This window comes from Heterodontus francisci, chromosome 1 (assembly GCF_036365525.1).
Source record: "Heterodontus francisci isolate sHetFra1 chromosome 1, sHetFra1.hap1, whole genome shotgun sequence".
Classification (NCBI taxonomy): Eukaryota; Metazoa; Chordata; class Chondrichthyes; order Heterodontiformes; family Heterodontidae; genus Heterodontus; species Heterodontus francisci.
Window position 1 is genome coordinate 221,378,450 of NC_090371.1, and position 21,250 is coordinate 221,399,699.

At 43.1% G+C, this 21,250-nt stretch overlaps 1 protein-coding gene across 1 annotated transcript in view; it reads left to right on the top strand.

The window, feature by feature from the left end:
* The window catches only part of fstl5 (follistatin-like 5), a 1,003,829-nt gene that overhangs the window by 802,166 nt on the left and 180,413 nt on the right, over positions 1-21,250 (top strand). Inside the window, exons 9-10 of the mRNA XM_068021658.1 lie at positions 6,424-6,585; positions 11,660-11,794. Of these exons, the coding sequence (XP_067877759.1) occupies positions 6,424-6,585; positions 11,660-11,794 (297 nt within the window). The remainder of the gene's footprint in view (positions 1-6,423; positions 6,586-11,659; positions 11,795-21,250) is intronic.

Consider the following 21,250-nt stretch of genomic DNA (forward strand, 5'->3'; position numbering starts at 1 on the left):
TTGCAGCTTTCCTGTGACATCACTGTTCACTTTGCTGTGCCATCACTGTTCACTTTGCTGTGCCATCACTGTTCACTTTGCTGTGACATCACTGTTCACTTTATTGACCCCATCCACTGCCCCACTTCACTACAAATGCAGAGATCCCCCCTTCGCCATCTTGGTGGCACTAGCTTTCCCTGGACGAGAAAGTGAAGGTGCGGGAGTGCCACACGTTGCTCGGAAGATCCGGAACTGCCAGTAAGATCACTCCAGCTTCCATTTAAATGTATTTACATAGCTGATTTTAATATTGAAATCTGGGCCCCACCATGGAGTGACGGATGTGCCGTCGTGGAGCTTCCCCACCGCCGGGAAGATCGGGCCCAGCATTCCCAGCGTTGGGCTCCATGGTGGGCCACTGCCGCGTTGATCTTCCAACACCCCCCCACCCCCCCGCCACGGAGTCCACGCCGGGAGCTCAACAAAATCCAGCCCCTTGTATGGGACCTTATCAAAAGCTTTCTGAAAATCTAAATACACCACATATAGTAGATGCATGAGAACACCACCGCTTGCAAGTTCCCCTCCAAGCCACACACCATCTGACTTGGAACTATATTGCCATTCCTTCACTGTCACTGGGTCAAAATCCTGGAACTCCCTTCCTAACAGCACGGTGGGAGTACCTACCCCACATGTACTGCAGCGGTTCAAGAAGGTAACTCACCACCACCTGGCAATTAGGGATGGGTAAGTAATGCTGGCCAAGCCAGTGTTGCCCATATCCCATGAACAAATTTTTAAAAATCCACCAGTTATCCCTTATCTATTCTGCTAATTACATCATCAAAAAACCCCAACAGGTTTGTTAAACATGAGTTCCCTTTCATAAATCCTTGTTAACTGTGTCCAATCCTACCATTATTTTCTAAGTGTCCTGTTATCACATCCTTTATTATAGATTCTACCATTTTCCCTATGACTAATGTTAAACTAACTGGTCTGTATTTCCTGTTTTCTCTCTCCCTCCTTTCTTAAATAGTGGGGTTATATTCGTCACCTTCCAATCTGCAGGAACTATTCCAGAGTCTATAGAATTTTGAAAGATGACCACCAATGCATTTACTATCTCTACAGCCATCTCTTTCAATGCTCTGGGTTGTAGATCATCAGGTCCAGGGGATTTATCTACTTTAAGCCCCATTAATTTCTCTAGTACTTTTTTTTTACTTACTGTTAAGTTCCTCGTTTACACTAGCCCCTTGACTCTCCATTATTTCGGGGAGGTTTTTAGTATTTTCCTCCATGAAGACAGACACAAAGTGTTTGTTTAGTTTCTCTGCCAGTTTCTTATTCCCCATTAAAAATTCTGCTGCCTCCGTTTGTAATGGACCCACATTTGTCTTTGTTAATCCTTTCCTTTTTACATACGTATAGAAGCTTTTACGGTCTGTTTTTATGTTTCTCGCGAGTTTACTCTCATAATCTATTTTCCCTTTCTTAATCTTTTTCTTGGTCCTCCTTTGCAGAATTCTGAAATGCTCATAATCCTCAGGCTTACCAATTTTTTGGCAACTTAAACACTTCCTTTGCTCTTATACAGTCCTTGATTTCTTTTGTTAGCCATAATTGGAACACTTTCCTTGCTTGGTTTTTGTGCATTAAAGGAACGTATTTTTGTTGTAAACCATGCATTAGTTCTTCAAATGTCAGCCAGTGTCTGTCCACCATCATATCTTTTCGTGTAGTTTCCAAATCTACTATAGCCAATTTTTCCCTCATACCTTCATAGTTTCCTTTGCTTAGATTTAAGACCCTAGTTTCTGATTGAACTACATCACTTTCAAACTTAATGTAAAATTCTATCATATTATAGTCACACTTTCCTCAAGGCTCCTTTATGACAAGATTACTAATTAACCCTTTTCCATTGCACAATATAGATCTAAAATAGCCTGTTCCCTAGTTGTTTCCTAAACGTACTGCGCTAGAAAACCACCTTGCATACATTCCAAGAATTAGTCCTCCACAACATTAGTACAAATAAAGTTTACCCAGGCTATATGTAGATTGAAATCCCCTATAATTACTGTATTACCCTTGTTACATGCATCTCTAATTTCCTGATTTATACTGTGATTTACATTACCACTGCTGTTTGGTGGCTTATAAACAACTCCAACAAATGTTTTCTGCCCCTTGCTGTTTCTTAGTTCCACCCAAACTGAGTCTACGTCTTGATCTTTAGAACTAAGGTCATCTTTCACTAATGTACTAATGCCCTCTTAAATTAACAGAGCTACCCCAACACCTTTTCCCAGCTTCCTGTCCTTCTTGAATGTCACAAACCCTTGTATATTCAGGTCCCAGCTTTGGTTTCCTTATAACCATGTCCCTGCAATGGCTATCAGGTTATATATATGAATTTCTATTTGAGCTGACAATTTATCTGTTTTATTGTGAATGCTGTGGGCATTCAGATACAGAGCCCTTATTTCAGTTTTTTTTTACTGTTTTTGTAAACTCTGGCCCTATCTGCTGGCACACTCTTAAGTTTGCAAACACTGTCCCTTCCTGCCATACTGTGATCATCATTACCTGTCTTGCTACCTTGATATATTGCCTTGTCATTTCGCTTTAATTTACTCATTTTTTCCCGACATGATCCCTTCCCCTCTCTATTTAGTTTAAAGCCCTCTGTACTTCCCTAGTTATATGACTCACTAGAACACTGGTCCCAGCATGGTTCAGGTGAAATCCATCCCAATGGTACAGCCTCCACTTTTCCCAGTACTGGTGCCAGTGCCCCACGAACTAAAACCCACTTCTCCCACACCAGTCTTTGAGCCACACATTTATCTCTCTAATCTTATTTACCCTATGCCAATTTGCACGTGGCTCAGGTAATAATCCAGCGATTATTACTTTTGAGATTCTGCTTTCTAATTTAGCACCTAGCTCCTTATACTCCCTATGCAGAACCTCTTTCCTAGTCCTATCTATGTCGTTGGTACCTACGTGGACCACGACCACTGGATCCTCCCCCTCCCACTGCAAATTCCTCTCTAGCCCTGAGCAAATGTCCCGAACCCTGGCACTGGGCAGGCAACACAGCCTTCTGGACTCTTGCTCTCATCTGCAGAGAACACTGTCTATCCCCCTGACTGTACTGTACCCTACTACCACTACAATCCTTTTAACTCCCCCCATTTGAATGGCTTCCTGGACCACGGTGCCATGGTCAGTCTGCTCATCCACACTACAGTCTCCATACAGGCTGAACCATGCAGTATTCCACAGTTGGAGAATTAACTGAGAAGTGAGTATTTTCTTCCATATCAACCCTGTCATTAAACAGCATAATAAAGGGGAGGATTTCAAAGTATCACCACAGCAATGACAGAAGTCAATACGATAAAGTAGCTTACTGCCCGTAGCATTTTTGCAGCAGCTGTTCATGGGCGTATTGAGGTGGAGCAAGAATAGGACATGTCAGCTCAGCAGCACAGTGGTCATAGGAGGCACAGAACTCACAGCAGGTACTGCCCCGAGTTACAACAGAGTCACCCAACTGGTCTGACGGAGGAACCTTGCCTGAAGAGCCTCAGATCAATCATCTGGGCTATGAATGAGGAGTACCATCTTGTTCACAAACACTTAGAGGGACAGTGAACTTGCAACACTACACTACCAGTGGCAGAAAAGGTTGAAGCTACACTCAACTTTTATACCATTCCAACGTTCTGCTAAGGACTTCTATGCCATGTACTACTCCGTTTAAGAGGTGCTTTAAGCCTTATATCATCATACCATCTGTTACGTATACCTCAGCAGGAATCAGTTGCAGATTAGTTCATGCAGTGAGCTCATTGCTGAGATCTTCCAGTAAGCTCTGAAAATGGAGATTCTTCCTTTTTTTCAAACATGTTTACGATCATGGACCTACTATTTGTCATCTTGTTTACTTCTTAGAACCATAGAAAAATTGCAGCACAGAAGGAGGCCATTCAGCCCGTCGTGTCCGTGCCAGCTAAAAAAACTAGCCACCCAATCTAATCCCACCTTCCAGCACTTAGTCCGTAGCCTTGCTGGTTACGGCTCTTCAGGTGCATGTCCAGGTACCTTTTAAAAGAATTGAGGGTTTCTGCCTCCACCACCGTTCCTGGCGGTGAATTCCAAATGATTTTCAGAATGTACCTACCAGGGCTGAGCCTTGCCTGCCAGAACTGCAAACTGAAAATGGAGGGGCCATTCGCCATGATTTTCTGTCCATTATAGTCAGAAAATCATTCGTTGATGTGTTGGGAAAGGTTTGGATAATAACAACATGAAGCATTCTGGGCTGTGGCTGTTTAAGTTGTGAAGTTAGATTTACAGAACTAAAATTGTTTTCATTCGTGAGAAGCTCTGCTGTGTATCAGTTGTGTCCCTTGCAGGCCTATGTTAATTACAGGCAATAGGCGAGAAGTTAGCAAAAGCTATAAAATACTCAGAAGGATATTCACCTTAGAATTGTAGTACTGCTTTTAAACAGTGGAGTAGTAAATGTAATTGTGATTCATTGAGAGTGGAGTAAGTAGAAATGAAAAAAATCTCTTTGACAAGGTAATATATGTAAGAGCAAGAAGAGATAATTTGGCTGGTTAAAAGTGGAGAACGGTAGGCAGAGGAAGAGGAGATGTGAGAGTGATGGAGCAGATAGAAAATATTTATTTAAGTATTCACAAACCTCCTGTAAATTGTTAACATTGATTTAGCGAACAGGTTGTCATCTGTAGGGAATGTTATTTTATAACATTAGGAGCATTTACCATATTGCGCAGTGTATTGTTTTGTTGCTACAAACTGTATCATTGTAAAGCCATAAGCTTTAATTACCATAATTACAGGCTTGGTCACTCCCCAAATTTGGAAGCGACAATAGACATTATTTCTCTTTAAAAAAAAAATAATTTGCGTATGAAACAAATCATGACTCTGAATTCTAATGGACTTAAAATCCCCAATTATATATGGGTAAATTCTTCTACCTGTTCAGATAAATAGATAGGGCACATTTTCTGCTAGCACACTCCTTGGGCTGGATCTTGTTCTCATCCCGATGGTGGATTTTGTGGCGGGGGGATCCAGAGAATTGGGGCAGAATTCTCTGCCATGGAACCCAATGCCGGGATTCCCGGTTCCGATTCTGTCAGGGGTGGGATAAGCCGATCATGGCCTTCCTGCCCAGAGGCCCATTGAGGTCCGTAAGTGGCCTATTGACAGCCAATTAAGGTCCTCTTCCCACTGTGACTGGAATCTTACCAACGGTGGGGAGGGGGGGATGGTGGTTTCTGGCACGTGGGGGGGATGTCCTGTAAAATGAGATGCCCTCCCTCCGGGCTTTGGGGGGAGGGGGGGACCCTCCTTCATGGGCAATTTGTGGCGCATGGAGGACCCTCCCCCTGGGAACAACTGCACTGCTTGGGACCACCCTCCCCCTGGACTGAACACCCATCCCACTACCCCTCCTCGTATGGCCTTGCAGACCAGCCCCGGCGACTCCGCCTCACGTACCTCTTCTCTGGCATTCCACCACTGTGCCTGGGGCCGAGGCCTCTGCAGTACTGGCAGTGGCCACTGCTCCCGGTGGTGCTGCTAATACTGTGATTGGTTGGCAGCTCTTGGGGGTGGGATACCCATCCCTATAAAGTCTTTAAAGGGATGGGCATCCTGCCTCCTTAAACTTTCACCCTAAAAGACAAAGGATTGCTCTGGGGGGGAGCTGAAAAAATGCTGAGACAGGGTTCCCCCTGCCTTAGGCCTGTCGCCGGGAACCCTGCCTCCTGCACAAAATTCAATGCCTCGTTTGGCAGGAATGTGTGGGCTACATCCTTGCAGTTTCTCAATATGGGCTCCATACAGCCATTAGAAACCAGAATATTTACTCTATTCAGTTGTCCAAACTTACACCTGCAATTTGTGTGCCAATTCTCCAGTAGAACTCCCGAATAGATGGCGGAAATAGCAGTCATTTATGCAATTTCTGTAGGGGTTCTGCTCAATAACTGTCGAAGTTATAGGTGGAGGCTGATAGAACCGCATGGCAATTCAAGGACATGCTTCCTGTCTGCATAAAGAGTGATTAAATTTCAACTAATCGCTGATTGCAATTGTCCATCTTCTAATTGGTTTAATTTCACAAGAAATTTCAAAAAGACAAACAAAACAAAACCTAGATCTGAATCCAGCATGGACCGTCTCTAAGAAACCTGGTATCTAGCTAACCTGTATATCAGTACTATCAAGTAATGAAAGTCATTGTGTTCTCTTCGATTTGTCCTGTGTATGGCATTTTCACTGTAATAACCCCATCCTCAAGGAAGGTTAAAATAATTATTTTAATGCTGCCATTGAATCTCTGCAATGCATTGACATGTTATTTTTCTACTTCATATGCAGTTCCTCCAGTAATCAGGGTGTATCCAGAGAGTCAGGCTCGCGAACCAGGGGTGACTGCCAGTCTCAGGTGTCATGCTGAAGGCATTCCAAATCCTTTGATCAGCTGGTTGAAAAATGGCATTGACATTATGCCCAAACTATCAAAACAGCTTACTCTGCAAGGTAATATGTTACTTGTACTTATGAACATAATACAGAGATGTTTTTGTATGAACCAATGTACAAAATAACTTTTTTCTTGGAGTTGAAGCAATCACTTTGTCGAGTACAGGTAACTGAAATTCGAAAGACACAATTTAATGCTCATTTAGAAAATGTAAAACCTTGTATTTTTGTAGATTGATCCACCAGAGAACTCAGATGCAGTTCATATGTATCCTTCTGCTGCTTGTTTGTTTTAAATTTTAGGGCGACCCCATCTCACTTCTGTCAATGGCCTTGTAGAGGTGAGCAGAGCCTCCACCCAAAAGAGGTCACCCTGGCAATTAGGTCCCACAGCCAGGGTCTGACATCTCTAGTTCCCAGCCAAGTATATGTCTGTTCTGGTGGGCTTCTACGTTTTACAGGACTTCAGATGATCCTTATAAATCATATTCACCTTGTATCAAAAATAAATGAACTACATAATTAAGCAAAAAGATATATTTGTTATGCTATACAATACTCTTCTGTGAACATCACAGTATATGTTCATAGTGTCATTTGTTTACGGCTTGTGGTCGACGGGTCTGCCACGACTGGAATTGTTTACGGAACCCATTGTGGATATTAAAATCACCTGTATCCCACTGCTAAATGTTCTACAGAGACATGATCCCAGCAATTACGTCAGATTGTGTTCACCCTGATCCTGCTGAAGTTAGGGGAAGGCTTTGAGGAGCAGGCCCAATGCAGCATTTGTGGCACTCCTTCATCAAAGCCACTAGAAATGTTGATTAAGGAGTTGCCCCATCTCCCTTAGAATGCTATTCCCTCTGCCCCCACTGCAACCGCCACCACCCCACCCCCCCCCCCCCCCCACCCCGCCGCCGCCGTCCTGTCCCGTCACTTCACCATCAAACTCGTCCCTCCCCCCCGCCCCAATATTCGGACATCAAGCCCTAACTATGGCCCAGACCCTCACAGGGGCCTCGTTTATTTCCATGAGGTAAATCGGGTGAGATCAGAAGTCTCTGTGCTAATGTTTTCACTAGGTCCAGACAGAAGACTGGGGTACAGCAACTCCCAACTTTGGGAGCCCCATCCCACTTACTTCAATGGAAATGTAGAGGTGGGCAGAGGTTCCACTCCAAAAAGATCACACTGGAAACTAGGCTCCACAGCCAGGACTCAATGTATCCGGGTCCCAGTTGGATTGTGCCTGTTCAGTGGATTCGTGCCACACACATAGCCATACCATGGAATGGCTGAGTAATTTTGGGGCCTCTTTCTCTTACAGACCCTTTATTTCCCTTGCTCTATCTCTCATTTTATTACTTTTCTTTAGATTGGATTTTCTCTCAGTCTCACCGTTTTTTTCTATCCCAGTTCTTCTCCATTGCTTTGCATTTTATTTCTATTTTATGGATCTGTCCAATGAAAATAATGGGACATGCAAACAGAGATAGATTTCATCCCCAAAAAGCTTATCTTTTCTCCCAAGAACCCATCATATGAATCCACCATTTATTTCGTCTCCACATTGTTTTAAAAAAAAAGTTGCGTCCAAAAGAAACTCATTTTGTAATATATATAAAAACATTGTAATAAGGGGTGATTTTTTATTATTATTCTTTCAAGAGGTGTGGGCATCAGTGGCTAGGCCAGCATTTATTGCCCATCCCTAATTGCCCTTGAGAAGGTTGTAGTGAGCTGCCTTCTTGAACTGCTGCAGTCCATGATTTAGGTACTGCCATAGTGCTGTTAGGTAGGGAGTTCCAGAATTTTGACCCAATGACGAGGAAGGAATGACGATATATTTTCAAGTCAGGATGATGTGTGGCTTGGAGGAGAATTTGCAGGTGGTGGTGTTCCCTTGCACCTGCTGCCCTTTTTCTTCTGGGTGTTAGAGGTTGTGGGCTTGGAAGATGCTGTCGGAGCAACCTTGCTGTGTTGCTTCAGTACAGCTTGAAGATGGTACACACTACTGTCACTGCGCACAGGTGGCGGAGGGAGTGAACGTTTAAGGTGGTGGATGGGGTGCCAATTAAGCAGGCTGCTTTGTCCTGGATGGTGTTGAGCTTCTTGAGTGTTATTGAAGCTGCACTGTACCAGGCAAATGGAGACTGACTTATTCCTGACTTGTGCCTTGTAGATGGTTGACAGGCTATGGGGAGTCAGGAGGTGATTTACTCGCCACAAAATACCCAACCTCTGATATGCTCTTGTAGCCATGGTATTTATGTGGGGGTCCAGTTAAGTTTCTGGTTAATGGTGACTCCCAGGATGTTGAGGATGGGAGGTTTAGTGATGGTAATGCTGTTGAATGTCAAGGAGAAGTGGTTAGATTCTCTCGTCCGAGATGGTCATTGCTTAGGATTTGTGTGGCACAAATGTTACTTGCCATTTTTTCAGCCCAAGCCTGGATGTTGTCCAGGTCTTGCTGCATCTGGACACAGGCTGCTTCATTATCTGAGGAGTCATGAATGGTGCTGAACATTGTGCAATCATCAATGAATATTTCCCTTCCCATCATATGATGGAGGGAAGGTCATTAATGAAGCAGCTGAAAATGGTTGGGCCTAGGACACTACCCTGAGGAACTCCTGCAGTGATTCCCTGGGGCTGAGACGATTGACCTCCAACGACCATAACCAACTTCCTTTTTGCTAGGTATGACTCCAACCAGCGGAGAGTTTCCCCCCGATTCCCATTGGCTTCAATTTTGCTAGGGCTCCTTGATATCACACTCAATCAAATGCTACCTTGATGTCAAGGACAATCACTCTCACCTCACCTCTGGAATTCAGCTCTTTCATCCATGCTTGGACGAAGACTAGAATGAGATCTGGAGCCAAGTGGTCCTGGTGGAACCAACACTGAGAAGACTGATAGGAAGTGGGTTCACACTACTGATTTCCCCACAGGATGAACACCTGATTTCAGCCATGCCAAAGAGCTAGCATCAAGTAGAGGTCAAATACATGCAGAGTAAAGAAGCTTAAAACAAAATCAGATAATCAGTTCCTCAAGCTGCTCTTGTATCCCTAACTCCTAGCAGCTTGCTGGAGCACATTATTGGAAAAGGTTTGGCAGTAAGTTGCCCTGTTAGCCAAGGGAAGGTGTGTGTAGCACATATAGACTTAAAGGAGAAGGAGAGAAAATATAAAACAACTCGCCCTGAAAAAAGCTTTTTACTATGTTTGAAATCAAAGGCACTGGAATATTTTGCATAATTAGAGGCCATGCTAGGATTGTAGTGAGTTCCAGAAATAGATCATTCATGATATTGAGGGGGTGGGGAGGGCGGTGGGGGGCTGGTGCAGTGGGGTTGTGGTAATGGCACTTAACTAGTAATCCAGAGGCTTAGGCTAATGCCCTAAGGACATAGGTTCAATCAGCCAGTCCCCAACGAAGCAAGGGGGAACGGTTGGATGGGGGGGAGAATGTATTTCAGGTGGTGGTTGGGCCGTGGGGGGCCCTCCGAGCGGCACACGGTGTTCCATCAGGAGGGCCCCCCCAGCCCGCAAGGATGCTGCCAGGTTGAGCCACCCACCGGCTGCTGGTAAAATACCAGAGGCGCCAGGAGGAGGCCTTTAAGTGGCAGTTAATGGGCCACAAGGGCCTTAATTAGCCTGGGGCGGGCAGGCCGTTTCTCGCCACCACTGCCCCTCATAAAATTGCAAATGGGGCGGTAATATGACAGGAATAGCACCCCTTGCCTCCTACTCAATTTTACAACCTCCCCGCCTCCAGCCCGCTCCTGCAGGGAGCGGTGGGAGTGGGGGTGTAAAACTCCGGCCACGGGACCCAAAATTGCTTGGGGATACAATCCCAGCAGTTAAAACTGCAATTGTGCCCACTGGTGCCCTTCAGTGTTGACTCCACAGTATCAAGGGTTGGCAGCTAATTAAGATCAATCTGGTAGATTGGAGTCTTTTGGGTATACCCCAACCCACACTGGCTAGAAACGCTAACAATTGCTGCCATTCAGGGGCAGATGTGAGCACTTCCTGACTCCTCCTTCACCCAGAAAAAAATGTTTTGGCCTCTTAAAGGGATTTTTTTAAATTAATGCTTTCTTTGAGAGTCCAGGCCATTTCCTGGGCCTGGATCTCCTGTTTGAGTCATTCAAGAGGGCAATAATCATATGTCACCTGATTTACAGCCTCCAAACATACTTGACTCCATTGAGGTAAGGCCCCTAGAAACAACGAGCAAAGGCTTGGAGCGGATACATTAAAGTCCCAGCCTATTTTCTTCCACTTCTACTGGTGTTATGGTGGGAGTGGGCTAAAAAGCTGACACATTTTCGAGGACATATATTCTCCTGTGTGTGAAGTTAAAGGAAAATTGCTATAGTAAACTGTCATTAATTTTTGATACTTTGATAAAAGAATTTTTCTTTAACTTTACACACAGAAGAAAATAGCCTGGTATATCGTCCATTATTCTCTGGCTACCCTGTCCAGTCAAAATATTTAAATGTTCCTATTGCTATAATATTCCTTTTAAATATTATAATAGGAAAGAGGGTGTAGTGAGTAATTTTTAGATCCGTTGGGTTAGTTGTACCCTTTTTGTTCATTTAATGTGCCAGGATGTCAGTTTTGATCATTTGGCAGTACAAATTGCTGAGTCAGATGTTTGTCCAAACCCACTCGAGGATTTGAACACATTATCTAAACTTCAGACCAATACGTTAATAGTGTGAAGTGCTATGAGACATTAATGAATGAGACATTAAACCGAGGCCTTCTCTGTCAGAAGGTCATTAAAAATCCCAAGGCAGGATTGAGAGAAGAGCAGGGAATTCTCCTAGTGTTCTGGGCAACAATCCTCCTGTAACTGAAACCATCAGAAAAAATAAACAGATGTTGTTTATCTTATGGGCTCTGGGATCTTGGGTTGTGCGAATCTGTTGCTGCAATTAGTTACATAAAAACAGTTACTGTACTTCAAAATAATTCATTCTACATGAGGTGTTATGAAATATTTCTGAGATGTGACAAGATGATATATAACTGCTGATGTTCCTTTTTAATCTGATGGAAATGGTTAAAAAAGGGGATATAACACACTTATTTGTATTTTTTAGCAAATGGGAGTGGAGTGCATATTAGTAATGTGCGCTATGAAGATACTGGAGCTTATACTTGCATTGCCAAGAATGATGCAGGAGTGGATGAAGATATCTCATCTCTTTTCGTGGAAGATTCAGCCAGAAAGACACGTATGTAAACCTTTGGGAACATTTTTTTTTTATCAGCATGAATTTTGAATGCTTCTAAGAATGTGAAAGGATGCTGTGATACATGAGGTTCTTGCACAAAGTGAAGAATTCTGACATATCTCTATTATGAAGAAGTTTGACTACTTGGAAAGTTGTCACATTTGTTCATACAATGTTCCTATGAGTAAAGGTAGTTCATCGTGTCTTTGCAGGCATAATGAGATGAATTAAGAGATGTAGGATTGAAGAATATACATGATGTAGAGTTAGCTTCAAAATGTATTTAAGGTCATTTGCTCAAAAGAATGCAGTAGAAAATTCAAATGGACTCCATATTAAGCAGCCTTTACAATTATGTTTGTTTATTTAAACAGTTGCTGTGAAAATCATATTATAATTGTTCACTACAATGTTTTTTGGACATTTCTGAAAACAAAGCATTTTTCCACTTGAATATTCTCTCATGTTCATCTCAGCATCAAACAAATAGGTATGACATTTAAAGAGGAATAATTTTACTAAACTAAGAGTTTATAGAAACACTTCAGCGAGTTTTTTAAAACTTTGCACAAAGAGCAAAATAATACACAATGTTAAGACCGGTGAGAAAGGTGTATAGGGGCCCCTCTCAGATTTCACCTGGTCTTATCGTAGCAGGGTTTAATTTTAAACACACTGTTTTTAGCTCCCTCTTGGTGAATCCTTGTTCACCGCTTTTCAATTATAACACAAAGAAACCAGTACAAACAGGTTTTCTTAAGTTCAAAGAAGAAAAGTTGAAATTTATTAAATTTGAACTTAAGCTCTTGTCATGCTGGGCTCCCACCTGCCAAGAATGAAGCATATTAATTTCACCATATGAACATTACATTTCAAATTGTTGCTGGAAAGACGAGAAGGCCTGTTACAAGGGCTGCCAGACTTGGATGGAGGATATTTGCATACCAAAAGGAACAAGAGAGGTTACTTCCCTTATACATTTATCCTAAAATGGACTTTGTTCACCAGGTATTTTGTGTAAGAGGAGCATCCCAGAGACTGCTAAGGTGATACAATCCACAAACTGGTTAAACCAGCTGGTCACATGACTACATGGCTGGTCCAGGGTTTTTTGAACTAGCTACAGAGTTTGAACTCAGAGTGTCTGTTTGCTCCTGGACTGAAAAGACCTCTCCTGTCTGGCTCACCACAGCCTCTTCTGTCTGCTCCCATCTCTTTCTCACGGAACTCCAAATCCACTGAAGACACGTGAACCCCAAGAGTGAAAAGTCTACAGTGAACAAGGTTTAAGAAGAATACTGGGCCCCAACGAAAAGCAAGATCTACCTACAATCAAGGACTCTACAGTGAGCTCGAAGATCCATAACAAAAACCTCTTTAGAGATTGCCTCAAACTTTTCGACTTTATTTCTTCTCTGTTCTATCTGCATGTGTGTACCATGTATGGATGCTAACGTGGGCGTGTCGTCTATGCATTGGCGTTAACCAAATTAGAGCTTAAGTTTAAGTTTATAAAATTTCAACCTACTTTTCTTTAAACCTAAGAAAACCTGTTTGTGCTGGTTTCTTTGCCTTATAATTAGAAATCGGTGAACAAGGATTCACCAAGGGAGAACTAAAAACATGTTGTGTTTAAAATTAAACTCTGTTACCGTAAGACCAGGCAAAGGCTGAGTGGGACCCCTAGACCCCTTTCTTACCTGGTCGTAACACTCTAATTCGGTTGACGCCTACATATACACAACGCGCCCACCCTAGCGTGCATATGCGATATACACATGCAGATAGAGACAGAAAAGAGCAGAAGAAGTAAAGTGGAAAAGTTTGAGGCAATATCTGAAGAGTTTTTGTTACAGTTCTTCAAGCTCACTGTAGAGTCCTTCATTGTAGGTAGATCTTGCTTTTCTTTGGGGCCCAGTGTTCTTCATAAAACTTGTTCGCTGCAGGAGACTTTTCTCTCTTGGGGTTCATGTGTCTTCAGTTGACTCAGAGGCTTGTGAGAAAGAGGTGGGAGCAGACAGTAGAGATCTTCTCAGTCCAGGAGCAACCAGTCTTTCTCTTCAAAATCTCTGTAGCTAGTACAAAAAACCCTGGAACAGCCAGTTAGTCATGTAACCAGCTGGTCCAACCAGTCCTGGCCCATGTGGATTGCATCACCCCAGCAGGCCCTGGAATGTGCTTCTCCACTCCCTCATTATCCAGTGATCAACATCCATTGTGGGTTGAATATGTCAGGGAATGGTCCTTTGTCTACACAAGCACCATCTGTTAGTATGCAAATGTTTTTTCCAGCCATGGCAGATCAGTTCAATAAGTAATTTCCTCACTCTGGCAACAGTTAAAAATCAATGTTTAGATGACAAAACCAAAGTGCCTCGTTCTTGGCAGGTGGGGGCCTGCATGAAAACAAGCTCTTCATTTTAAAGGTAAAATTGCAATTTTTTAAGGGATAGTGTGGCAAAGTGTATTATGAAACAAGCAAGTCACTTCAGATACCTGGGTCTGAATATAGACTAGACTGGTGGGATGAATGTCTTTCACTGGGCCAGGTATAGGTTGGGCAGTAGCACTGTGAGTTACAGTCATGCCACCCAATGCTCCAGAAATGAGTTCCAGAGTATTTTAATTCTGGGAACTTCTTTAAATCCTGCTGGCCAATCACATCTATTCCAGCCAGAAACTCAGTAAAAACTAACAGTAGATCACACTGCTGGAAGCCGCACACTGTGACCAGGTGTGCTTGCTCCTCCTGACCTGACATGGTAAGTAAAAAGAAAAGTGGGAAAAAATACCATTTTAGGCCTGTTCTGGCCACAATTCTCTTTCCAAATGGGTTGGTCAGGTGGAAAAGACCATCCGATTAGCTGCCACTGCCATGTTCCTACCTTCCACTAGCCCACCTGGCCAAACTTCCTCTAAAGCTCCCCCTGCCCTAGCCCTGAGCTTGCATCTTTCTCTAGTTTCTCTCATATCTCCCTTCATGCCCTCTCCGAGCTCATCTTGTGCATTAGATCTTGCTTTTCTTTGGGGCCCAGTATTATTCTTAAACCTTGTTTGATGTAGGAGACTTTTCTCTCTTGAAGTTTATGTGTCCTCAGTGGGTCCAAAGTCTTTTGAGAAAGAGATGGGAACAGACAGGAGAGGTCTTCTCACTCCATGAGCAAACAGTCTTTCTTCAGTTCCAACTCTTTGTACCATTCAGAAAGACCCAGGTTGCCAAGTAGGTTAGTCATGTGACTAGCTGGTCTGACCATGACTGTTTGTGGATTCTCTTGTCTTAGCCGACCCTGGAATGTCTCTTCTTACACACAATACCTGGTGCTCAAAGTCCATTGTGGGTGAAATTGGAGCAGGGAATAGCCCCATTGTCCCTCCAAGCACTGTCTGTTAGTATGCAAATGTTTTTTCCAGCCACGGCTGATATGTTTAACAAGTCATTTCCGCGCTCCAGCAACAGTTTAAAATCAATGTTCATATGACAAAATTAATATGCCTCATTCTTGGCAGGTGGGGGGTCTGCATGACAACTACATTTGCCATATCTGTGCCATTCACAGCCTATCTATATCCCTTTGTAGCCTCCTTATGTCCTCTTCACAAGTTACTTTCCTACCTATCTTTGTGTCATCAACAAATTTAGCAACCATATCTTTGGTCCCTTCATCCAAGTCATTTATTTAAATTGTAAAAAGTTGAGGCCCCAGCACTGAACCCTACGGCACACCACTCATTATATCTTTCCAACCAGAAAATGCCCCATTTATGCCTACTCTCTGTTTCCTGTTAGCTAGCCAATCTTCTATCCATGCCAATATGTTACCCCCTACACCATGAGCTTTAATTTTCTGCAATAATCTTTGATGTGGCACCTTATCAAATGCCTTCTGGAAATCTAAGTACAGTACATCCCCCGGTTCCCCTTTATCCACAGCACATGATACTTCTTCAAAGAACTCCAATAAATTGATTTCCCTTTCACAAAACCATGTTGACTCTGCTTGATTACCTTGATTTTTTTTCTAAGTGCCCAGCTATAACGTCTTTAATAATAACTTCTAACATTTCCCCTAAGACAGATGTTAAGTGAACTGGCCTGTTGTTTCCTGCTTTCTATCTCCCTCCCTTTTGAACAAAGGAGTTACATTCACTATTTTCCAATCTAAAGGAACATTCCCGAAAGGAATTTTGAAAAGTTAAACCAACGCATCAACCATCTCACTAGCCACTTCTTTTCGGACCCTAGGATGAAGTCCATTAGCACCTGGGGACATGTCAGCATGCAGCTCCAACAATTTGCTCAGTACCACTTCCCTGGTCATTTTCTTGAGTTCCTCCCTCCCTACCATTTCCTGATTTACAGCTATTCCTGGGATGTTACTTGTATTCTCTATAGTGAAGACTGATGAAAAATACTGGTTCAATTCATCTGCCATCTCCTTATTTTCCCTTATTAATTCCTAGACTCACTTTCTATAGGACCAACACTTACTTAATTAACTTTTTTTATTTTTTAAATATCTACAGAAATTCTTAATATCTGTTTGTGTACTTCTAGCTAGCTTTCTCTCATACTCTAATTTTTCCCTCCTTATCAATCTTTTAATCAGTCTTTGCTTTTTTTTATATTCTGTCCAATCTTCTGACCTGCCACTCATCTTTGCACAATTATATGCTTTTTTCTTTAAGTTTGATACTATTCATATCACTGCTGCAAGTGTCTTAACTCACACTAAGTCCCATTCACCTTTTTTCCTGTGCTGGCTGACCTATATTAGCTCCCGGTGTTGATATTAAAATTCTGATCCTTGTTTACAAATCTCTCCATGGCCTCACGCCTCCCAAGCTCTATAATTTCCTCCAGTCCCACAATCGTCCAAGACACTATGGTCCTCTAATGCTGGCCTCTTGTGCATGTTCCCTCCCTGCACTTCTCTGCCTCTCTATCTCACTTTCCTCTTTAAAACCTACCTCTTTGACCAAGCTTTTGGTCATCTGACCTAATATCTTCTTATATGGCTCATTGTCATATTTTCTTTTATAATGCTCCTGTGAATCACCTTGGGATGTCTCATTACATTAAAGGCGCTATATAAATATAAGTTGTTGTTATTGTCGAGTAAATCCATGTTAACAGACGGTGTTATAAACACTATAAATGAGAGACAATAAAAATATCATCAATAGAATTCATTGTAAAACATAAATACCAGGATTGAGCATATTATGAACATAAATAACCAATTCATCTCAATGACAATTATCTGTTCAGTTCAGGTAAAGGCAGATATTCCTCTCAACATGAATGTCCATCAAGGATTGCCGGAGCAGGATGCACAGTGGAAAACTGGGCAGAGATTGCATGCTCATAATAAACCTCTTGATTTTCTTTAACAAATTGACTGAAAATTGGACAGGCTTAATTACATGTGTTTGAAGCGCCCCATCTGATTTTCGCTACACCGAAGCAATCCTTTATGCCCGAATGCAGAAAACAAATTAACTACCTGTGATCTTAAACAGCTAGGTTTGCTTGGGGGCCAGCATATGAAAATTGCACAATGGTAGGAACAGTCTGAGCCAGTTACTTTACTTTCATACTGTTTGCACATTTAGATGTACCATTTTGAGCAGTGATCATTGGGGCTGGTTTTCCTTGTAAATTGACATCGGGTGGGTGGCAGGTGTAATGATTGGGGTGCCCAAGTCATTGGTAAGAGGCTGCACCATTGTCATTATTCTTTTATTATTATGGCACAGAAAGAGGCCATTCAGCCCATCGAATCCATGCCTTCTCTCTGTACAGCAATCCAATTTGTCCCATTCCCCCACACTATCGCCATAGCCCTGTAGGTTTATTTCCCTCATGGCCCATCCAAATTCTTTTTGAAATCATTCATTGTCTCCGCTGCTACCACTCTCGTAGGCAGCGAATTCCAGGTCATTAACATTTACTGCGTAAAAAAGTTCTTCCTCACATCCCCCCTGCATCTCTTGCCCAAAACCTAGAATCTATGTCCCCTAGTCCTTGTACCATCAGCTAATGGGAGCAGCTTTTCATTGTTTAGTTTAGTTTAGTTTAGTTTAGAGATACAGCACTGAAACAGGCCCTTCGGCCCACCGAGTCCGTGCCGATCATCAACCACCCATTTATACTAATCCTACACTAATTCCATATTCCTACCACATCCCCACCTATCCCTATATTTCCCTACCACCTACCTATACTAGGGGCAATTTATAATGGCCAATTTACCTATCAACCTGCAAGTCTTTGGCATGTGGGAGGAAACCGGAGCACCCGGAGGAAACCCACACAGACACAGGGAGAACTTGCAAACTCCACACAGGCAGTACCCAGTACCCGGGTCGCTGGAGCTGTGAGGCTGCGGTGCTAACCACTGCGCCACTGTGCCGCCCTATCATTCTGGAGTCTACAGCTAACCTCTTCACTATCAACTACACAGCCAATTTTTGTGTCATCTGCAAATTTCCCAATTATGCCTCCCACATTTAAGTCCAAATCATTATATACACCACAAACAGCAAGGGACCCAACACTGAGCCCTGTGGAACACCACTGGAAAACGCTTTCTATTCACAAAAACATCTGTCGACCACTACCCTTTGTTTCCTATCACTGAGCTAATTTTGCCACATTCCCCTGTATCCCATGGGCTTTCATTTTTCTGACCAGTCTGCCATGTGGGACCTTGTCAAATGCCTTACTAAAATCCATGTAGATCACATCCACTGCACTACCCTCATCAATCCTCCTTGTTACTTCCTCAAAAAACTCAATTAACTTAGAAAGGCACGACCTTCCCCTAACAAATCCATGTTGACTATCCCTGATTAATTCATGCCTTTCTAAGTGCCAGTTTATCCTGTCTCTCAGAATTGATTCTAATAATTAACCCACCGCTGAGGTCAGACTGACCGGCCTATAATTATTTGGATAATCGTTTGCACCCTTTTAAAACAATGGTACAACGTTCGCAGACCTCCAATCCACTGGTACCTCGCCTGTATCTAGTGAGGATGTGAAGATGATCCTCAGAGCATCCGCTATTTCCTCCCTGGCTTCCTTTAGCAGCCTGGGACACAATCCATCCAGCCCTGGCGATTTATCCATTTTCAAGGATGTCAGACCCTCTAATACTTCCTCTCTCATTATGCTGATCGTATCTAATATTTCACACTCCTCCTCTTTAACTACAATGTCTGCATCATCCCTCTTCTTTGTGAAGACAGAGACAAAGTACTCATTAAGAACCCTGCCCACATCTTCTGCATCCATGCATATGTTCCCTTGTACATCTCTGATAGGCCCTACCCTTTCCTGAGTTATCCTCTTGCTCTTAATGTACTGATAAAAGATCGTTGGGTTTTCCTTGATTTTACCTGCCAATAATTTTTCATGTCCTCTCTTTGCTTTCCTAACATCCTTTTTTACCTCACCCCTGCACTTTCTATACTCCTCTAGGCTTTCTACAGTATTAAGTTTTGTGACCGTTACAAGCTTTCTTTTCCTGCTTTAACTTACCCTGTAAGCTTCTAGATAACCAGGGGGCTCTAGATTTGGCTGTACCACTCTTTGTCTTTGTGGGAAGATATCTACACTGTGCCTGTAGATCTCACTTTTGAATTCCCCCTACTGGTTTGCCACTGATTTTCCTTCAAGTAGCTGTATCCAGTCCACTTGCACCAGATCACCTCTCAGCTTCGTAAAATTTGCCTTCCCCGAATTTAGAACTTTTACTCCTGTTTTAACTTTGTCCTTTTCCATGATTCTGCTAAAGCTAACTGTATTATGGTCACTATCTCCAAAATAGTCACCCACTGCCACTTCATCCACTTGCTCAGCTTCTTAACTGAAGACTAAATCTAGAATTGCACTCCCTCTTGTTGGGCTTGTTACGTGCTGGCTAAAAAATGTCCTCTTGAATGCAGTTCAAGAACTGTGTGCCCTTCATACTGTTATTAGGGTAGTTGAAATTCTCAACCATTATTTCCCTATAGTTTTTGCACTCAGAAATATGCTACATATTTGTTCTTCTATCTCCCTCTCACTATTTGGGGATTTATAGTACACTCCTAGTAGTGTGGCTACCCTTTTTTTATTTCTGAGCTCAACCCATATGGCCTCATTGGATGATTCATTTAGCATATCATCCCTCTTCACAGCTGTTATTGAATTCTTAACCAATAATGCCACACCCCCTCCTTTATTATTCCCTTTTCTATCCCACCTGAAAATTCTATATCCAGGGATGTTGAGCTGCCATTCTTGCCCTGCTTTAAGCCAAGTTTCGGTTGTAGCAATATCGTGTTGCCATCTGTGCCCTCAGCTCAACGGCTTTATTTGCTATACTCATTGAATTTAAATAAATATCTTTTAACACTGCAAATTTCCTGTGCTGCACACTTTTTAACCTTTGCTTCTTCTGTCTTTCAGAGTCACTCACTAATTTTCTGCCTCCCATTCCCTGCCCTGAAATTGTCCTATTTGACACTGTCCTCAGTTTTCCATCCCCCTGCCAAACTAGTTTACACCATCCGCAACTGCACTAGCAAACATTCCTGCAAGGATATTCGTCCCAGTCCTGTGCAGATGTAGACCGTATGGCTTGTACAGGTCCCACCTTCCCCAGAACCGGTCCCAATGCCCCAGAAATCTGAAGCCCTCCCTCCTGCACCATCTCTCCAGCTACACATTCATCTGGTGTATTCTCCTATATCTATACTCACTAGCACATGGCCTTGGGAGTAATACGGAGATTACTACCTTTGAGGCCCTGCTTGCTAATCTCATTCCTAACTCCCTAAACTCAGACTGCAGGACCTCATCCCTCTGTCTTCTTATATCGTTGGCACCAATGTGGACCACAACCTCTGGCTGTGCAGCATTGCCCTCCAGAATGCTCTGTAGCCGCTCAGTGATGTCCATGACTCTTGCACCTGGGAGGCAACATACCATTTTGGAATCACGTCTGTGACCACAGAACTGTCTGTCTGTTCCCCTAACTATAGAATCCCCTATCACCATTGCTGTCCTGTCTTTTCTCTCCCTCCTTTCATAGCTGAGCCACCCATGGTGCTCTGGTCAGGACTCTGGCTGCACTCTCCAGAGGAACCTTCTCTCCCAACGGTACTCAGAACTGAATACCAGTTAGAAAGTGGGATGCCCTCTGGGAGCTTCTACACTACCTGCCTTGTCCTTCTTGCCTGTCTGGCAGCCACCCAGTCCCTCTCTGCCTGTGTTCTCTTAATCCAGGTTGACCACCTCCTGAAACGTACTATCCATGTCGCTCTTGGCCTCGTTGATGCGCCACAGTGACTCCAGCTGTCGCTCAAGTTCTGAAACCCGGAGCTCAAGCTCAACCGGTGGCAGTTCCTGCAGATATGTTTGTCAAGGACACATGGGGCGTCCATGACTTCCCACATACCACAGGAGGC